At 37.4% G+C, this 22,376-nt stretch overlaps 1 protein-coding gene across 1 annotated transcript; it reads left to right on the forward strand.

The window, feature by feature from the left end:
• The first annotated feature begins 19,961 nt into the window (after positions 1-19,961).
• On the forward strand, positions 19,962-21,694 carry cdc42ep4a (CDC42 effector protein (Rho GTPase binding) 4a). The gene has a single exon (XM_056454142.1). It carries the CDS (start codon positions 20,123-20,125, stop codon positions 21,128-21,130), a length of 1,008 nt encoding a protein of 335 aa, XP_056310117.1. The 5' UTR covers positions 19,962-20,122; the 3' UTR covers positions 21,131-21,694.
• Positions 21,695-22,376: the final 682 nt, after the last annotated feature.

Here is a 22,376-nt window from a genome sequence, read left to right on the forward strand (position 1 = left end):
GTGCAAAAATGTATTAATAATAGTTTTTAGTGTTCTAAACCTCCCCTATTGTTGTGGGAAAATGTACCTTTTGGCTTTACTGTCTATCCTAATCAAGAAGAAAATTGTTTTTATTTAATTAATATACTTATATTGTTAACAAAATTTTATATTCATACATGTAAATTTACCTTTAGAAACCAGATTTTGAGGTATTGATGACTGAAATATGCTTGTATATTAGTAGTGTCAGAGACTCTCTAAATAAGAAAGCCCTACTTTAAAAGTTTGTGAACTCTATAATCTATTTATTTATATTCTGTATATTTGCATTTTTTTTTTTTATACTTCAGATTACTCGAGCATAATGCCCGAGCATAATGCCCGAGAGGCGTTTCAAAGATGGTCGGCGAGTGAAATGACTTGCCTTAAAGGGACTTCGGTTAAACTAAACTAAATTAAACTTATTGTATACCTAGCAAGTACATGTTGTTAATTAATATCCTTCAGTGCTTAATAGTGAGCATGCACTGTAACAATGACACTTAAGATACCATACTGTAGGTGTTTTTGCCAGTCTTGCTGTCCCCAGGTGTTAGCAGATCTGTTTTAATGCAAGTTGCTTTTGCTAATGTGTGTGTCTGTGTGGCCTCGGGGTCACAGGCTCCTCCATCCAGGTCACTGGCTCATAATGGACCCCGTCAAGTCCTTCATTACATCATACTGCATCACATCACTTCTGATAGATTGATGTCCAGCAGGAAGCACCACTCACTATAGACATCTATGCACTCAATAATTTATGAATGGAGCATCTTGCAGTCAATTCATTCTGCTAGTTCAAGGTGATTCAAGGAAATAAAATCAGATTGCAGGTTGCAGGATTTTTTTGCATTGTTTTAAATTTCCCTTCAAATCAAAATGAAAGTTTTTGGTTGTGTTAGTATCAATATGGTAGTCTTAAGCCTGGTTTATACTTTACACGTTTGCTTGATTGGCATACCGGATGTGACATCATTGAGGTGTTGGCGGAGGTTCGCTTTGGGTGTACGAAACATGATTTTGGCTGGCAGAACGCACAACTTTTTGTTTTAGTTTTTTTAGTTGGTTGCTATAATACAAAGCATCCCAGCTGTAGCAAAACAAGTTGAAAGTCTTTAGCAGATTATTTGTTGACAGTTGTGTGGCATTGTCCCACCACTCCTTCTCTGTGATTGGACAGCTAACTCAAAACTTACACTGATAGGCGCTGCATTTTTTAACTTGCAATGGCTGAAAAAAAAAACACTTAGCGATGGCCGTAAAAAGCCTACTCAGTGCCTTGCCACCATTGACAGCAACAGAAAACACATGCTCAGCTCATGAAAAAAAAATGCACCAGTCGACGCAAGGTTATCTATAAGCTAGTCCCATATTCACTGTGACCACTGTGCGAGGCTATCAAGGGGGTCATGCGCTGTGTGTTACAGCAATCACTCTACGCAGAAGTATAATTCAGCCTTAACACAACAGATTCTTAACGAAAACCTTTTTTGGATATGTAATATGGTTAAAAGTTTGCATTCCTGCAACAATAAATGGATGGTGAAAGATCGCACCTACTGTTTTACAGTTCATATCAGTATAGATATGCTAGTTTCAGACTGCTGACGGAAACATTTCATGTATAGCCTGTCACACATGTTCATGCATTTACAATGGTATGAACCATTATAGGGGTGGCCAGATGTCTCTAAAAAATAATAAAAATTATTTGTATCAACCATTGTTTTTTATTATTAATAATATTATGTAAAGTGGATAGTGTAAATTATTTGCCACTATTTAAAGAGACTCCTTTACATGTTTTGATGTACTGGAGCAAGCTAATTAAGTTGGTGAAACCACACCAAACCGCCCTATAATTCACACACTGACTCTAGTTGTTCGTTTACATAACAACAGTCTTTTGGGACTGAAGATACATAAATCTGAAAACAGGTTACCAAGTACATGTTTCTGAATACACCCTCATTGTGATGTCTGTGTAAATCAAATACACAAGTCCACAAAGCACATCAGAAGCATTTGAAGTGCACTGAATGTTGCATTTTAATGTGGAACAATGGTTAAACGCTGCTTTTATAGACTATGGCCATCATGAGTCCGATGCACTTCAACAACTCAACATCTCTGACAGGCAGAGCTGTGATATAAACAAAAGACTATTGGTTATTTGTTTAAAGGGGAGGAGCTTCTCCATGTCCCACCTTGTCTTCATGTTTCAATTGAAATTACATGAAACAAAACTGCTCATTTCAAGGCACTAGACATTTGACATTATAATTGTATTAAAGTTTCATACCTGCTTCTCTAGTATCTCTTAGATGAGCTGAAGATTGTGGTGCTGAGCAGAAACCCTGTCATTATTTATGTTTGAGATGCATAATAAAGGATCATGTGGCTCTCAAGGCCTTCGATTGGGCAGGCTGAGGAAAACTTCCAGAGATCAACAGTAGATCACTCACTGTCTGAGTGCTAGGACTCAGTCTGCACTTTTGTTTGATTCACAGAGAGATGCTTGTTCGCAGTGAGCGACGCTTTTTGTCCACTACACAAGTTAAGATGACATAAAGTGTATGTGACAACCCAGTGCGCTTCAGCCTTAAATGGCTGGTTTCAGTATCTTAATGCTGTCTTTAAATGACGGTTAAAGGTGAAGTGTGTCATTTCTGCTCCACTAAAGGTAATCCGGCTTCCCAAAGGGGTCAAAGTTCTGTGGTCAATTTTTACTTAGAAGAGGTGGTTGTATAGATAAACTTTTACTGCAGAGGGAAGCTTTTTATATTCACATATTAAATACGCTGTTTTCTGTTTTTTGACTTTTGTATTTTTTATTGTTTGCTAAAGCCCCAGACACACTGCACTTTTCGCCCCATAGACTCTAATCCATACACTGCAAAACCCAAAAAGTTAAGGTAACTCAAACTATTTGAGGAAATCGATTGCAACAAACTATTTAAAGTTCAAAAAACTAATCCAAATGAGTACTGTGAACTTAATCCATTTGAGTAAATGAAGCAATTTGAGCAAAGTAAAACCCGATAAATGAAGAGAACTCAAACCAACTGAGTACTGTAAAACCCAGTAAGTTAAGGTAAATCAAACCATTTGAGGAAACTGATTGCAACAAACCGCATTTGTATCATCAATAATTAGGAGTGCCGGAAACACAAGCTCGTGCAGAAAGTTTCGTAGTTCACTGCATTGGAAAGTTTAAGTTTGGGAAACTTTGACCTGTGAAATGGCATCACGTGATTCCATGAGATCAATCGAAGATCAAATGACCTCTCTGGACAGAAATTTAAAATACGAACCAATCGCTCACTTTTTTTTTAATGACTAATCATCTTGTTTAATGCCGCTTCATTTTGCATGACTACGACAGAATTTTGCACGCACAAACTCTCGTGTGACTACGACATTAAGCTGCAGTCACACTAGAGTTTGTGTGTGCAAAATTATGACGTACAGTGCTGCAAAAAGGGGCGGGATTAAACAGGATGATTAGACATTTAAAAAAAGCGAGCGATTGCTCCATGCTTTAAATTTCTGTCCAGAAAGGTCATGTTTTGATCCTCGATTGGTCTCATGCTGTCAAGTGATGCGATTTCACTGGTCAGAGTTCACCAAGCTTGAACTTTGCACCGCAGCGACCTGCGAAACTTGACGCATGACCTTCGCGTGCGTATGAATGGAAGTCTATGGGAGTAAAAGCCCAGTGTGACCGCAGCTTTAATCGTTGGTTGATTGGGGGGATTATTGTTTACAGGTGTGATGTGTAGAGTTTAACTAGAGCTGCATCTCATATGGCACACTATGCACTTATATACCTTGTACATGTATGTAGTGTCATCCCTAATAGAACACTAACGTTTTTTTTTTTCTAAGCGGAAATTCAAACCGTTTCCCAGATGACAGGAAATTTGTAAAATAATTGTCCAAACTACCAAATAATACCTGCCATGAGTATAACCGCATTTACCACCGGGAGGCGCTATAATCCCTCTCATAAGATAATTTTTCTTTCACAATCCAAAATAAATAAAGTAATCCAATGTCAGTGCCTAAATGCTCCGCCACTTCTGCTACATGAACAAAGCTGCGGCTGTTGAGTGTGTGAAGTGTCCATTTCACACTTCATTTTAACAGTTGAATAAGCCCATCATCCGGGTATTTAAAGTGCATTTATTATTTTTCAGTGTGAATGCACTACCTACACTACTTAGCATAAGTATGCAAATTGGGATGCACCTTGTTGCACCTTAGTGTTTTTTTTTTTTTTTTTGGTTATTTTTGAGAGCTTAAGAGCTTTGCAGGAAAAAGAAGAGGGGGAAAGAATTGACAAACACAGAGTTACATTAAGAGTATTCTTGTATATGATCAGAAACAATCAGAAAATTATACAATTCAATGACATAATGCATCCTTGATCACGGTCAGCTTCTCCTCCATTAAATGATGTCACTTCCAAGTCATAGGTGTATTACACACATTTTATGTTAATCTTAATGCAAATGTGACAGGACTGACCTAAACATGGGGGCAACTGTAAATTTATGTATTTGTTTTATATATTATTTATTTTTATAATTTCATGTTTTTAATTGACTTAAACTTGCTATTTCTGAAGTTTGTTTCTAAATAACAGTTTTTAGTATAACAAAACTATTAAAGCTGTGCATTCAATTAAGCTGAGGACAAGGACAGTGACAGGGTTTGTACATTTGTAAAGTGTTTTTAATAACGAAAAAAAATCAGAGAATTTAATGAATAACATATTACTTTACATAACAACTCACAGTAATGAACCATCAGTCCCTTTTAGAAATTTTTGGGATGAAATTCTTTTTGGTCACTGTTTCATGATTTTATTTTAGGGAGAGTTAATGTGTGTGTCTGGTAGAATGGACCTTAAATTGTTATATGACACAGATATTAAAATTATATTTTTATATATTATTTTTATTTTTTTTTAAATCTATATTAAAATAGTTTGATATACTAAATTAATTACACAGGTTGTTATATTATATTATATACTCCACATATGAAGCAAGTGTATAATGTATTATATTATTATAATTATTTTTTTAATTCTTTCTTGTCATAGTCTTTGTTTTATAATATATCATATAAATACAATATACAATACTATAATACTCCCAGTACTGGCTTGCAGCTGGAAGGGCAGCCATCCGCTGTGTAAAACATATGCTGGATAAGTTGGCGGTTCATTCCGCTGTGGCAACCCCAGATTAATAAAGGGACTAAGACGAAGGATAATTAATGAATAAATACTATAATATAGTACACTATAGACCATTTTGAGAGATGCCAAACAAAAACACTGGTCCCAACGTATTTCCTGTATTACAATTTTAATTACTATAGCTTCCGAGGATCCAAAAAAAGCCACATATTGATAAATAATGTTATGATAGCTGTTGTAACATTAAGTTATGATTGAATTGCCTCTTGTTACAGTTATAAAATAGTTTGATAACAAGCAGAAAATGTTCAAGGGCCCACGACATGACCACATTGAAATGGTCTGTAGTTATTTTTAATCATAGCCCTGGCAGATTCTGACTTAAGTTACTTTTATTCAACCTGCAAGTTTATATATATATATAAACTTATATAAGTTATCATCGTGAAGAAAAAAAAAAAAAAGAAATGTGTATGTGTATGTATATATATATATATATATGTATATATATATATATGTATATATATATATATATATATATATATATATATATATATATGTATATATATATATATGTATATATATATATATAGTATATATATATATATATATATATATATATATATATATATATATGTATATATATGTATATATATGTATATATATATATATATATATATATATATATATATATATATATATATATATATATATATAATTTTTTTTATTCATATATATATATATATATATATACATATATATATATATATATATATATATATATATATATATATATATAATTTTTTTATTCATATATATATATATATATATATATATATATATATATATATATATATATATATACACAACTGAACAAAAACTTTAAGTCAAAATTTGCCACATTTGTATATACAATCATTCTATATTACACACAATGAAGATAAAATTCCAACAATATCTGAATTATGACTGAATATATAAACATGTAGCTGGAAACTGTAGCCGCCCCATATGTATGCTCTGTGTGTCCAAAGTGTGTATGTTATTCTATGAGATTTGCTGAACCTCTTAAACTCACACAGGGGTCAGGGGTCAGTATGTATAGGGTCGCGGTGATGAAGAAAGAGGAGCAAATAGAGGGAGATGTGTTTAGTCTGTACAGAGGAAGTCCAGCCAAACTGAGTCTCTATCATAGACTCTGAGAGAGGGTATTTGGAGAGTCACTCACCCCTTCAGAGGCCTGCAGTTTCCCACGCTGCCTTCCCATGCTCCCTGTTCATGCGCCATAATCACACATGGCTATAAATACAGATCCTCCCCAATGCAAGCATTAGATAAACCGGCCCAGAGATCAACATGGACAGCTATTAGCTGAAGGTCATTAGCCTTTACCACAATATGTGCTAAAAGGTTATGGTGGGGGGGGGGGACACAAAATTATATGAAAAATGAAATTATAGATCATAGTTGTTAAAAGATTGGAGTAGAAACAGGGTCCATTTGCACAATAAATTGATGACCAAATTAGTATTGGTATTTTTTTATTGTTATAGTTGTCAGCCTGATATGAAAATAGATCATGGGCAGATAAATGTATGTATCGTTTCTGTTTGTTGATCCATTTCAGACTAATAAAATATGTAAAACATTATATTTAAAAGCAAGACAACTTCACAAAATTGGTTTGGAATATTTTGTCCAATAAATTATGAGGCGGGCCGTCATGGTGGAGCAGTGGGTAGCACGATCGCCTCACAGCAAGAAGGTTGCAGGTTTAATCCTCGGCTGGGTCAGTTGGCATTTCTGCGTGCAGTTTGCATGTTCTCTTCATGTTCGCGTGGGTTTCCTCCAGGTGCTCCGCTTTCCCCCACAGTCCAAAGACATGCGACACAGGTGAAATGGGTAAACAAAATTGGCCGTAGTGTATGTGTGTGAATGCAAGGGTCTATGGGTGTTTCCCAGTGTTGGGTTGCTGCTGGAAGGGCGTCCGTTGCGTAAAACATATGCTGGATAAGTTGGCAGTTGATTCCGCTGTGGCGACCCCTAATTAATAAAGGGACTAAGCTGAAAACAAAACGAGTAGGATAAACACTGACAAATACCATGTATATAGTTACGATATTAACTAGCAGTCCTAAAATATTTTCTGTTAATACAGTAAAGTCATTTAAAAAAATCATTTAAAAATATACAAAACAACAGAAAGCGAAAACGAAGAGCAATTTGGGGTTACTAAAAGAATAAAATACATGGTAAAAATACAATATCAACATGAACTGTTAATAAAAAAACCAATAGAAACTGCTCCTGCACTGTAAAAAATTACATAAGTCATGACAACATACGTTTATACGTTACTTTAACCTAATTTCAAAAGTTAATCACATTTCAACTAGAATTTTTTTTTTTTTTAAGTTAAACGTTGTTAAACTTGATGTTAGCTTAATCGATGTAAGGTAAAATTACTAAAGTTAGATTGGTTTATTTTAAATATTTAAATTTGCAACTTATTTGCTACAGTAGCTATGTTTCCATCCACCTATTTTTATGCGCATTTTGGATATGGGCATAAAAAAACAGTTGACGGAAACATAGCTACTGTAACAAATAAGTTGCTAACTTAAATATTTAAATATTTACGATTTGGATATGGGCATAAAAAAACAGATGATGCAAACACTAAGATGCTCGTAAATTTTAAAAATGCACAGATATGCATGCGCATATCTGTAGGACAAAAATTTTTATTCGATAAGAAAAGATAAACAACGCATAAGGAAACACTTTCACCGAACAAATTCCTGTATGCGCATTTAAGTCGTGATTTTGTTATAGGAGATGATGATGAAATGTGTGTGAATTGACAAACCAAAAGGCTGAGCACATTGTAAAACATCTGAAATGTTGTTTTGGTCATACTAAAACGCCTTAACCATTTCAGTATTAGTGTTATTATATTATTAATTACCTCCAGAACTGTCAAGAGCGTATGTGCTCCACGTCTCACACCTTCAAATGCCACTACGTGTTCATTGCATGTTGACATTTGTCCTCTGAGGCGCAAGTCATTTATTAAATAAAGAAAAGATTTACGCAGCTTCTCCAACCACAGTAAATTCCGTTTTTACTGTTGATATTTGGCACCAGTTAATCAGGAAGTAACAATTTTGTTCTCTTTGACTCATTAGATGGAAACACTGCTTTATTCACACATCTTTTATGCAATATTCGTTTTGCACATAAATTTATTTAGCATCTTTGGATGAAAACATAACTAGTGTGGTTAAACTAATGAATATGACACTTATTAAATATAAACAATTTTCAGCAACAAATTACATTCTCACTTATGATATTTATTGTGACTTCTTGGTATTATCTTGACTTTCTTTTGGATAGAATAACTGTTAAATCCTCATGTCTATTTGCACTTTATTTAAAATGAAGTGATTTCCAGTATGTGCATTTGCATTTGTGCACAGTTTTACAATTACATTTATTCATTTGTCAGACACTTTTATTCAAAGCAACTTACAAATGAGGTTAAAAGAAGCAATAAATACACCTGATGCCATGACAAGTCTAAAGTCTAGTTCACACTACAGGATTTGAAACATCGGCAGATCGCTGTGCTGTTCACACTACATGACTTGATTTTGTGTCTTTTAATTGCTGTGGTGTTTACACTACGCAACACTACATATATAACCAAGATGGCGCCGATGACGATGGCCGCCTCTGTGTCGTTTTTGTTAGTTTGTCCTGTCTCGAGTCTTATTCCTACAGTTAGTTTCACCAGAGACGAATTGTTGGACATTCGGGCACATACACCACCGAATATTTTTCCATACCTGGATTTATCTGATGTTCTGTTAGACATTGTAGTCGGAGGAGCCGCGGTGCTGCTCAAACGCTTTCAAGCGCGCAGATGAGGAAAGCGTGCAGGCGCGCTTGTGAAACTCAGAAAGCGCAGATTTCGGACCACGTTGCCTAGCATCCATCTGGCAAATCTCCGCTCTCTACCCAACAAAATAGATGAACTCATTCTGCTCTCTCAGACAAACAGGGATTTTCTGCATTCAGCTGCTCTGTGTTTCACGGAAACCTGGCTGAACAACACCATACCGGACAACGTGCTTCACCTACCGGGCTATCAGCTGTTCAGAGCGGATCGCGACAAAGAATCAACGCGGAAATCGCGCGGTGGCGGGACATGCTTTTACATATCAATGAAAGGTGGTGTACAGATGTAACAGTTTTAAAGAAGATGTGCTGTCCAGATCTCGAAGCACTGTTTATTAACTGTAAGCCTTTTTACTCCCCGCGCAGGTTTTGCTCGTTCATCCTCGTCAGTGTTTACATTCCTCCGCTCGCGCACGCGAGCCTGGCGATACAGAAACTAGCTGATCAGATCACGATGATAGAGCAACAACACCCGGACTCTGCTGTAATCATTCTCGGGGATTTTAACAAAGCAAAACTATCCCGTGAACTGCCAAAATATAGACAGCATGTTACATGTCCCACAAGAGACATAAATATACTGGATCACTGCTATACTACAATAAAGGATGCGTACCGCTCCGTCCAACAAGCAGCTTTGGGACACTCTAACCATTGTTTGATTCATCTCATTCCAACCTACAGGCAGAAACTGAAAACAGCCAAACCTGTATTAAGATCTGTGAAAAGATGGACTAACGAAACAGAGCGGGATCTACAAGCCTGTTTCGACCTCACTGACTGGAGTGTTTTTGAAGCTGCTGCAAACAATCTGGATGAGCTCACGGAGACTGTAACATCTTATATCAGTTTCTGTGAAGACGTGTGCATTCCTACCAGGACTTAACTTACATACAACAATGACAAACCATGGTTCACTGTAAAACTCAGACAGCTACGTCAGGCCAAGGAGGTTGCTTACAGGAATGGGGATAGGGCCTTGTATAAGCAGGCCAAATACACACTGGAAAAGGAGATCAGAGTCGCAAAAAGGAACTATTCTGAGAAAATAAGGAGACAGTTCTCTTCCAGCGACTCAGCATCTGTGTGGAAAAGTCTGAAAAACATCACAAACTACAAGACACCATCCCCCAGCACTGTAGACAATGAACGACTTGCAAACGATCTGAATGAGTTTTACTGCCGGTTTGAGAGAACCCCCCCCACACCCACTCTGAACTGCTCTTCACGCCACCATTAACACCTCCACCACCCCCTGCCTCCCCCATACCTGCACTACAGTTTAACGAAGATGAGGTGCGCCAGGTCTTCCGGAAACAGAAGAGGAAAAAAGCACCAGGCCCAGATTTTATAACACCAGCCTGTTTAAAATCCTGTGCTGACCAACTGGCCCCCATCTTCACCCTGATCTTCAACAGATCACTGGAGCTGTGTGAAGTGCCCTCCTTCCTCAAACGCTCCACCATCATCCCTATCCCAAAGAAACCCAAACTTGCAGGACTAAATGACTATAGACCGGTGGCATTAACATCTGTGGTCATGAAGTCTTTTGAAAAACTAGTGCTGGCCCACCTGAAGGACATCACTGAACCCTCACTGGACTCTCTTCAGTTTGCCTACAGAGCAAACAGGTCTGTGGGTGATGCAGTAAATATGGGACTGCATTATGCTCTGCAACACCTAGACAGACCAGGGACCTTTGTGAGGATCTTGTTTGTTGACTTTAGCTCGGCGTTTAACACTATCATCCCAAAACTTCTCCTGCCCAAATTAACTCAGCTCTCTGTGCCCACCTCTGTCTGTCAGTGGATCAACAGCTTCCTAACGGACAGGCAGCAGCTGGTGAAGCTGGGAAAATTCTCATCTAGTATCCGCACAATAAGCACTGGGGCCCCCCAGGGGTGTGTACTCTCCCCACTGCTTTTCTCCCTGTACACGAATGACTGCACTTCAAAAGACTCCTCTGTGAAGCTCTTGAAGTTTGCAGACGACATCACACTTATCGGCCTCAGTCAGGACGGTGACGAGTCTGCTTACAGACAGGAGGTTAAGGAGTTGGCTGTCTAGTGCAGTCACAACAACCTGGAGCTCAACACGCTCAAAACAGTGGAGATGATAGTGGACTTCAGGAACCACCCCCCCCTGCTCTCCCCCCACTGAGCATCATGAACAGCATTGTGGCAGCAGTGGAGTCATTCAGGTTCCTGGGCACCACCATCTCTCAGGACCTGAAGTGGGACACTCACATTGACTCCATTGTCAAAAAAGCTCAACAGAGGCTGTACTTTCTTCGTCAGCTGAGGAAGTTTAACCTCCCAAAGGAGCTGCTGAAACAGTTCTACACCTCCATCATTGAATCAGTCATCTGCACATCAATAACTGTCTGGTTTAGCTCAGCTACTAAATACGACCTCCAAAGACTACGTCGAATAGTTCGGACTGCTGAGCGAATTACTGGTACAACCCTTCCTACTCCCCAAGAACTGTACTTATCCAGTGCGAGCAAAAGGGTTGCCAAAATCACTCTGGACCCCTCACACCCAGCACACTGCCTCTTTGAACTTTTACCTTCTGGTCGACGCTACAGAGCACTGCGCACCAGAACAGCCCGACACAGAAACAGTTTCTTCCCTCAGGCAATCCATCTCATGAACACTTGATGATAATAATTGTGGAACCAACATCACTACTTGCCATACACTTTTATACACATATACACTTATTTAACAACACACTTTACATGCCAATTTGCACATAACAGCTGCACATATAACGTTGTATATAGTAATAAACATGTACATACACTTGTCAATCTGTATATTTGCACTCACTACTTCTATTTTTCTTTTTTTTTTATATATTTATTATCTGTTTTTTGTCCTGTCTCTGTAATCCTGTTGCACTGTAGAAGCTTTGTCACGAAAACAAATTCCTCGTATGTGTGAAAATACCTGGCAATAAAGCTCTTTCTGATTCTTTCTGATTCTTGTAGATCTGACAATAATTAGTTCCCCAACAGCTCAGCCCAGCTTCTAAACCACAGCCAATTAAATGTTGAGGGAGGAGTCGTTAGAAAAAGCTTAACACTATTGGCTGCTTGTGTGCTGATTACATCACTGACAGCGTTTCAAGCTTTCAAGGAAGCATTTAAAAACATCGTCAATCAGCTGATGCATCAGCGGATTAATCGCTCATCTGCAAGGTTCGAGTGGATTGATACACAGAGAGCTTTTAATTTTTGTAATTTAATAACTCTTTGAAATTAAAAAAACATATCTATAACACCCTGACGTTTCCTAAATCTCTGTGTATTTCCTTCTAACATTGTTATTTTTTAAATTACAAAACAGTAAAGAACTGAGCATTTCTACCTTTAATTACCATATTGGTCAAAATGACAGCATGCATGTCTGCTACTTTTCGCTGTGACTTTAAATATGCGTGCATTTTTTTTGCCCAGCAATTTCCTGCTAACATAAACGTAACTTTCTGATAGCAAAAAATAAATTTACTTCAGATATATCTTTCAAAACAGCATATTCTGTGCCGGGAAATAGCTCCTGTTTGAAAGTGAAAATGAAAGCAAGCCCCAGACCTTTGCGTGTTCTAGTATCTTAACTACACATTAATAGGCTGTATTACCAAAAAAGATAACATTTTTAGGGTAATGGTGTCATAAAATATGACAGACATTCAGAGCTTACTTTTAATATCTCAATAGAAGCTTTGAATGTAAATATGACGTGACAATATGACATTTTATATGAGAACGGTCAGAATAACCAGTATGGTAATTCTAATAGTTATAGAATTCTAGTTCCTCTGTTAATATAGCCTACTCTCGTGTCCGTGTTAATGCAGAATGAAGCCAGTGCATCGATGCCCATTCTGGCAAATCACAGACGTTTCTATTGAGCTCATGCTGATATGCTCTCTCATTAGCTGCAGCTCGTCACTACATCTGACCGCACGTGTGGTCGAATCGGCCGACTGCTCTGGAATATTCAGCATGCTTTATATTGGATTTCCGTCTGCGAGGTGTCGGCGATGATTCAGAGAGCCTCTTTGATGCGTTGTTCAGTAGTTCACACATAAAGACTGGCGAGCGCCTTGCACCCACAGATTTCTTCCCGATCTGTCGGCGAGCTCGTTAACTTTCAAATCGGGCTCAAATCAGGCTTAAAATCCTGTAGGGTGAACTAGGCTTAAGTTAGTTTAGCAGAGTCTGGTGTATATGGAGAGGAACATAATGTCTTCTGCAGGTGTTTGTCAAGCCCACTCATCTGCATGAAGCAAAAGTCCGCATGAAGTTTTCAGAAATATGGAGTGTTTATACGAAGGCGTCTGGTGCATATGGAGAGGAAAAGAATGTGTCTCTTACAGTTGAAGAGTAGACTCAATGAGTTGATAGTTCAGGAAAGTTTTTTTTTTTTTTGAGGTGAAAGACATGTTGTAATGTCTCTCACGTCAAAAATAACATTAGAAGACAGACAGCAGCTCTTATATGACTATACAGACATTGAATTAAGATTTTTTTTTCTATGGAGCTCTTTACTTGATTTGGGTCAGTCAACAGCTTTCTTGCATGTCTTACGAATCAAAGACACTCTGCAACCCACTCAAAAATGATCTTGTGACCCACTTTTGAGTCGCAAGCAGATAGCTGTGAACCAGTGTTTGATCGGTGTCTCATACGTGACGTAATGTTTTAATAGATTTTATTCAAGAGAAAACATAAGATATCAATCTTTGCATTTTCTTAACATAAATCGTAACATTAAGAGTAAGAAATGATGTTTCCTTGAAGTTTCGGGCAGGTTTTAAACTAAAATCGATTGTCCTCTTTATTTGTTTGCCTTTGTTTTTGCTCAGGCTTTTTATTTATCTGCCTACATTTTGGTTATAAGCTTTCAAATATAAAGAGACATAAATTTATGTACAGTGGGTGAAAAATTATTCAACATTTTTTTCCTGGGAATAATATTTCCAAAGGACCTGTTGACTTGGAATTGAACCAGGTTTTGGTAAAAACTCAAACATTCATTCATTCATTTTCTTTTCGGCTTAGTCCCTTATTAATCCGGGGTCGCCACAGCGGAATGAACCGCCAACTTATCCAGCACATGTTTTACGCAGCGGATGCCCTTCCAGCTGCAACCCATTTCTGGGAAACATCCATACACACTCATACACTACGGACAATTTAGCCTACCCAATTCACCTGTACTGAAACTCCACACAGAAACGCCAACTGACCCAGCTGAGGCTCGAACCAACGACCTTCTTGCTGTGAGGAGACAGCAATACCTTCTGCGCCACTGCGTCGCCCAAAAACTCAAACAATACAAACATAAAAATATAATAAAACCATAGAAATAGGATTTCTTTAATGTTTAATAACAATGGAATGGCACAAGGATAATTTCATGAACCACTGAAATGTATTCAATACATTATATACTGTAAAATGCTTTTTTTGGTGATGGCAGCTTAAATACGACTCTCATGTGGAGTCTCATGCATTGCTCAGGTGTAATTTTTTTCACAGACTTCAACTGAGTGTAAAAGTATTGATGGTTCTGAGGGTCTTGTCCATCCAAACTGATCTTTATTTTGTATTTTCTATTGGGTTCAAGTCCGGTGATTGGCTGGGCCATTCTACAGCTTGATTTTCTTTCTCTGCATTTGAGAGTTTCCTTGGCTGTGTTTTGGATCATTGTCTTGCTGTGTGTGTGGATGTATACTAAATTATTTTGAGAGTATAGGAGCAGAAAACCTTTAAAATAATAATAATAAAAAAAACTTAATTTAATTTAAGGTTTAAAATGCATATCCAATTAGATCTACTGTTTTGGTAAACAAAGATACTCATCTTGGCTCTCTCATCCACTGAAAAACAGAAAATATTACTTGACAAACTGTTTTGTACCTGAATCATCTAAACATTTGCATATTAATTAACAGTCTGCACAAATCTGTGATGTTTTCTGTGGGTGCAGATTTTAAATTTTGGCCATTTATTTACTCAACCTAAAAACCCAATATTTTGAAATAGAGTTGGTTTGTAATAATCAAGCTTGCTTAGCTAAAAGTGTTTGTTCACAATAGTTGGGACATGGTTGTTTTGGGCATTGGTGTATGTGAGACAGGACAGAAATGCAGAGAAACTGTGTGTCTGTGGGATTTAGTGGATTTCATCCACTGCTTGTTTTTCTTCCAGCTCATGCCACCCAGTAGCAACACCTCAACACTGCTGGCTTTGTCCAAAGTGCTGAAAACTGTTGTTTGGCATTGTAATTTGTGGCACTAGCTGAATAATTTAGCATACTGATTACTCATCGTGCTCTTTTTGCACTCTGTTCGTGAGAAATAATTTGTTAGTCTTATTAGACTTCCATATTTCTATTTATGCAATTCTATTTTTCCACTCTGTTTTCAATTTAGTGGTAAAAAAAAAAAAAGCCTCCACCCTTTTTGGGAATCTTTAACATTACATTTAAAATGTTTTGATCATTATTGCTGTGGTGTCCGTGTCAGACGTGTAAAATGAAGACTAACCAGCCTCATAGGTAAGCTGCATTAATTTACCTGTACCTGTGAGTTTATAATGGAACTGTAATATTAATTAGACATGATTTATTATCATACATGTTATAATCCATATAAAAAAACCACTGGTGGTCCATAAAATTTTTACCAACAATTATAATAATTAATGTTTTTGCAGCAAGAATGCATTTAATTAAACAAAAGGGACAGCAATTATTTGTACATTATTGTAAACATTAATTGATTGTTCATTTAAAAAAAATGTTCATTAACCCTAAACACAGTGTTTGGATTTGAAATAGAGGTAAAACACTTCTAAATATGTATACACATACTTAATTTTCATATTACTAGATTGTGACCTTTCATATAGATAATTGGAACCTATTTTAATGCAACTTTTTGGGGTAATAATTCATTCTAAATGTAACTGTCAAATGTATTTCAAAAGAAATGTATGATATCTTTTTTTGATGGTTATCTGATATTGCAATCATGATTCATTTTCATTTCTTTTTTTGCTGTATTTTTGTATGTGTCTTGTGCAGTATTGAAGATCATAAGCAAATTACAAATCTTACAAAACCAAACATTTGAACCATAATGTTTGAGTCTATACTCTTTTATTTATTTATTTTTTTCTTTAATTTATTTTTTTAAGCTAAGCTTTTGTAATTTCCTAAAGACATTTCTTATTTATATAGTTTTTGCAGACATAGAAAAACAAAAACTATACAGACAAACCCGTTATGTAAAAGACACAGCAATGGATGTAAAGAGATAGAGAGGGAAACAAACTTTCAAATCTTCAGAAATTAAACAACATTATTAGTATTTATGCTGTGTTAAAAGAAAAAAAGAAACCCCACTAGTTCCCTTTGCTACTATACTACACTGGAGTATAGAGTATGGACAGAGGTGGCATATTTAATTCTTTCCAATGTAAATTGGAGGTGAGTCCAAGAAGCCAGCCAGAAAAGAGAGGCCTAACTTTTCTTCCAGAAACAAAGAATAACTTTCTTAGGTACGATTATGCCATACTGAACAGGTAACCGTACATTTCGGTTGAGGGTCTCCAGAAAATCTGACCAACCAAAAATCGCTATCATTGGTTCAGGGGTTAAAACACAGTCATAAACCTTAGCAAAGAACTAAAATATTTCTATCCAAAAACTCTGAATTTGAACACAGGACTATAAAAATATGTGCTAAGGTACCCTTGCAGCTTTACGCTAAAGATATTTCTTATAATTAATACTTGCGTACTTACTCCCAACGCCCTTTATAGTTGATATTTACCTGCACCACATTGGTGTTTCGTAACATCTAGTTTTTATGAGGTGGGATGTTAGCCCAACACTCAACCCACAACCTGGAGGACTAGGACATACACTACGGACAATTTAGCTTACCCAATTTACCTACAGCACGTCTTTGGACATGGGGAGAACATGCAAACTCCACACAGAAATGCCAATTGACCCAGCCGGGGCTCTAACCAGGGACCTTCTTGATGTGAGGCGACAGCGATACCCACTGCGCCATCATGTCACTTCTTACAATTCATATTACATTTATTTTCTTTTTTTCTCTCTTTTAATTTCTATTTTTGCTTCAGGTTCTGTACTAGTTTGCTCTACAAGCATTTAGCAACAGCAACTCACACTTGAATGAAGCAATACTTGATAATCGGCCTTGAATAAAAGCATATGTTAAATTCCTAATTGTTATTATGAACTTAGAAAAATGCTTCAAATCTTGATTAATGTACAGCAAAAGCAATAGTAATGTTTCCACAGATGTGTTGTGCTTCCCTTGCTTTGTTTTCAGCCGGGTTTATAGCAGCCATGAAATGATGTCAGTGAAATGGGTATGTGTTGTGTTTGAGCCCCAGGACGCTGCCTTTGATTGGCTGAGCTTTATTCTGCTCTCTCTCTCTAGCCTTCAGGGAGGGTGCAGTCGCTCTCTAACAGAACACACAATAGAAGATGTTCATTCTTCTCTGTTTAAACAGATATTCAGTTTGATACGGTGTGGAGTTCGGACTGTTAATCTTTAATATCAGATTGATAATACTACTCTAGATAGATTTGCACGTAATTTGTGCTAAATCATAGTTTTTAATTGAGTCTGGTGAATACATTATAATCAGCATAGTTTCTTGGTTAAGTCAAGACATGTAAGGCAAGAACACATGTAAGTTTTTAGATTTTGAAGACCATTTTCTGTCTTGCACTGAACCAAAGATTTAACAATATTTGCATAGACTAAAATCTGTGTTATGAAGGTTTTTTTGAGGAATATGTCCATACATGTCTGGTTATTTACAACATTTTATTCTACATAACATTAACAAAATGTAACCTGACTTTAGCCAATATTCCCATATTTGTGTATGTGTGTGTGTGTGTGTGTGTGTGTGTGTGTGGGTGGGTGGGTGCTAGAATGTGCAAATTAGTGTATACTTGTAATACAAAAAAGTTTGCAATTCTTAATGCAATAAATCAACTAGGCAAGTATGTTACTAATAATTATAGTTAATTTTACCCTATTAACCTGCAGTTTCTTGCCTTAATGCCAAAGGGGGAAAAATGCAAGCTGACAGGAAACGCTGACATCTGTGTGCAGCGGGGTGTTGCTATAGAGACACAGGCAGGTAAGGACATTATCAGGAAGTGCAGACAAAGCTGGTAGGAAGACTCAGCTAGAAAGAGGTCATGAGCTGTTTGGGCACCACAGAGAAATTTTCTCTCGCTGTTGTTCTTTTTCAGAAGCTTCATGAATTTTACAGTGACAGGAAAAATGTGTTGCATGCCAAGCATTTGGCCTGCCTCTCACCCTTAGTGTAAATTTACAGAACTGGGAATAATGCAACAAAAGACTCGTCGGTGATGGTAAGCATTCAGAGAGGTTTGTTCACAAGCGTCAGACCTTGTTTGGTTTTGAGTCTGAGGTTTGGACTCACTTGGCTGAGTGTAAATGCGTTCTTGCTTAATTTGAAGGTAATTGTGGTCGTCTCTGTTGAGCTGCTTAGTTTGGAGAGTAAAGGTTGAGTTTAGAGTCACGTGAGATAATGTTACACATTTCATTATACATTTACACAGGCTGATTACAGATGAAGTAGTTATCACTTTTAGACAGTCTCAAGTCTACTATCAAGCAATGGTGTTTGATGATATGATATTATGTGAAATTGCAGGCTAAAATCGCTAGCAGCTTGTCACTATACTGCACGTCAAAATTTTTCCAAGTACAATACGATCCTGGATTAACATCTATGTTGATCCTGGAACATTGTTTTTGTTCAAAAACATAATCCATACATATTTTCTACCCCTTAACTCAACCATAACTGTAAATTAAATTATTCCCAAAATCAGAGGGAAATAATAGTTGAATAACAATCATGTAAAAGTGCATAAAACTAACCTTAAGTCTAAACTTAACATAAACTGTAAATGTATCCCTTAATTTTGATTGGCTGATTGGAATGTTGTTCCAGGATCAACATAAATGTAAATCCAGGACCATGTCCTACTTGGTGAAATCAGGTTGGCGTCACTATACTTGTGTATTGATAGGGTCACTGTTAGCTGTTTTGACACAATGTACACACAAGTAAATGAGTTTTCCATTTTACCAACTTGTTATGATCTGGTTTCAGATTTATTTGAGAAGGAACCATACTTTCATCATCATGAAAATTAAAAATGTAATGATCCTAATAACAGGCTTCATTTTATTTAATCCTTTTTAAATTTTGGGGTAAAATATAGTTACCAGGTTTCATGAAGCTTACCTCTTAGGATATTACTCTTGACACCATAAGTATTTCACTAAGTAGTTAAACTCTCTACTTTATCCTTTCATCGGCCTGTGCTTATCTTTTTAACGATTGAAACACTGCTTGCCTGACCGCAAGAATCCTAACCCTTACCTCATCTAAATGCCAGAAACACTTCTGCAGCCTGACTTGGGGGAATGAATGACTCTGCAGCTTCTGCTGCTGGTATTCTGGCCAGACAAATTGATAAGACATCCTGGAACTACATGTGAATTGCCTGGACTGCCAATTTCTGCTGTCTGTATTGATCTTGTACCCAGAATGCCAAACAACACAGCACTATAATTAACTTCTTAGCTTTGCACTGTGGTTTTGCTTGGAGTCAATATGTCAGCTCTAGTTAACTATGAAATTTGATTTTGATATCGTGTGTTCTCAATTACAGATTATCTCCTGTCTGGCAGCTGAATTGACGGCCATCAAGACTGGACAAAGTTGGGCTGAGAAGAATCTAGTTAAGAAAAAAACTTATTTGTGAAACCACAACACACCAGTGTCTATCAACTGAAGAACTGGGTTTGAGAGTTGAAATCAAGATGCCCATCTTAAAGCAGCTGGTAGCGGGGTCTCAGACCAAACGTCGTTCTCGTATGGACCTCACTACTGAGATGATCAGTGCTCCCTTGGGTGACTTCCGACACACCATGCATGTAGGGCGCAGTGGAGAAGCTTTTGGAGATACCTCTTTCCTCAGCACTCGATCTGGAGAGCCACCACAGGAGGGGCACACCCATCCTCGTTCTCCAAAACCAGGATTGTTGTCTCGTACTTTTCGGAGCAGCAAACGCTCCCAGTCTGTCACCAGAGTAGACCAGCACGACAACACCCTCCTCCCTCCCAGTGGATCACCTACCTTTGTAAAGAATGCCATGTCCTTGCCTTTTCTGAACAATGAAGAAGGACAGGGTGGGGATGGTAGGGTGCTTAAAAGTTTGACTTCCAGCCCTTCCAATGGGGCCTCTGCTGATGCATTGGACCTGGAGCTCCATGAGAAGCACTTTGGAGTGTTGACAGATCTGAGGCCTTCCCCAACATACAATGGGGGAGGTTTGAGAAAGGCTGAATCTGTGATGTCCTTCCATGTTGACCTTGGGCCATCAATGCTGGGGGAGATTCTGGGAGTGATGGAGAAGGAAGATGATGACCAGGGGTTTGAAGAAGGCAAGAGCAGTGAGGGACGTGAATCTCCTCTTCACTGTATTCAAGGAGGAGTGGAAATGGATGAGGAAATGACAGAAGTTATAATGAAAGAAGAGGAACCTGAGGAATTAGTTGCTCAAGATGAGGGTCCATTGAGAGCATCCAGCTCTGTTGACTTGGAGATCCAGAGTGAAGGCACCAGCACCCCAGAAGCACACCACAAACATCTACATCACCTTGACAGCTGCTCTGTTTCCAGCTCAAGTTCAGCCGCCGTTGAGGAGAAACCAATTAGTGAGCTTTACGAGGAAGATATTGAAGTTACTGACAATGCCTGCAACCCAGACAATGAACCAGCCTTCTCCTCCTTCATGGAAGATGAGGATGATGAGATCAGAGTATGAAAACTTACAATCAGTAAATCATTCCTGGAACTAAAAGATACATATATTAACTAGAAGTTGACTATGTAAAGAGGGGTAAATGCAAAGACAGGGAGTATATGCAAGCACGACAAAGGTGGACAGATGCCTCCGGTTCCAGTGTCCCTTTAGAGATAAGTTGGAGAAACTGCTTTAACACAGACACAAAAGCCATCTGTCACACTACTGATCCATGCCAAGATGAAGAGCTTTGAATAGAAGTCCAAAAGGGTCTTGCTACAAGTTCCACTGAGGCTCTGCTGAAAATGCAGTAACAAATACTCACGTCAATGTAATTGTGTAGTCAACTTGCTCAAGCAGTTGCAGTTTTAAGCCATTAACCCATAGTTAAGGGTTCCCACACTTGAGAATTGGAAATATTAGGGATTTATTTGAAATCAAAAAGAAAGGTTATGTTTTTTTTCTTTTTCTTATCAGTTCGTCTTATCGATTTGCTCAGCTCTAAAACCATTCATCTGTGAAAAAAAACAAACAAATAAAAAATAAACTTTTTGTGTGAAAATTAATTGGTCAAAAGATGTGCGTGTGTGTATATATATATATGTAGTAGTCAACATCTGAAGTGGATCACCTTACATCAATGTTGTCCTAAAATTATTGAAAAACACCAATTCTTGTTCTTGGATAATAATAAAAAAAATTATTCACTTCGAATGTTGACTACTGTGTTTATAAATATGAACTATATAGCTTGTGTTGTGACCCTATGCTCAAAGTTATTCTATATTGTTTAAAATCATCCATTTATAAAAATGTTTTATGTAGCGGAAGATGATCCTAAATGTTAATTTAAGTATTATCATACACATTCTAAGGGCTGCATTTGTAAAACATCCTAAAAAGTTCTCATTTGATTGCATATAAGTCAGTCATACATCCGGTGAAATTGTGATGTTAAGAGCTGCTGTGGTTTAGAAGCTCAGGGAATGTCCTTGTAAGGTTCGAAAGGAGATTAATCGAAGGTGGCAGGTGATTGAGAACCAGTTTATCCCTCCACAAACTGATCATAGCCCACTTTTGGAAAGAATGGCAACAGGGGTCCCTGCATCGAATCTCATTTTTCAGTCTGTTTGTGTTTTGCATAGTAGTTGTTTGCTCAGTATCTTGCATATCTCACCACTTCCTTCCGGCTCTTCATGGCGTGCGAGGGGAACTGCTGTTTATCGCTGGAGTTTTTGATCAGTTTGGTTATTGCTGTCATTGAAAC

Source organism: Danio aesculapii, chromosome 3, assembly GCF_903798145.1.
Source record: "Danio aesculapii chromosome 3, fDanAes4.1, whole genome shotgun sequence".
Lineage (NCBI taxonomy): Eukaryota > Metazoa > Chordata > Actinopteri > Cypriniformes > Danionidae > Danio > Danio aesculapii.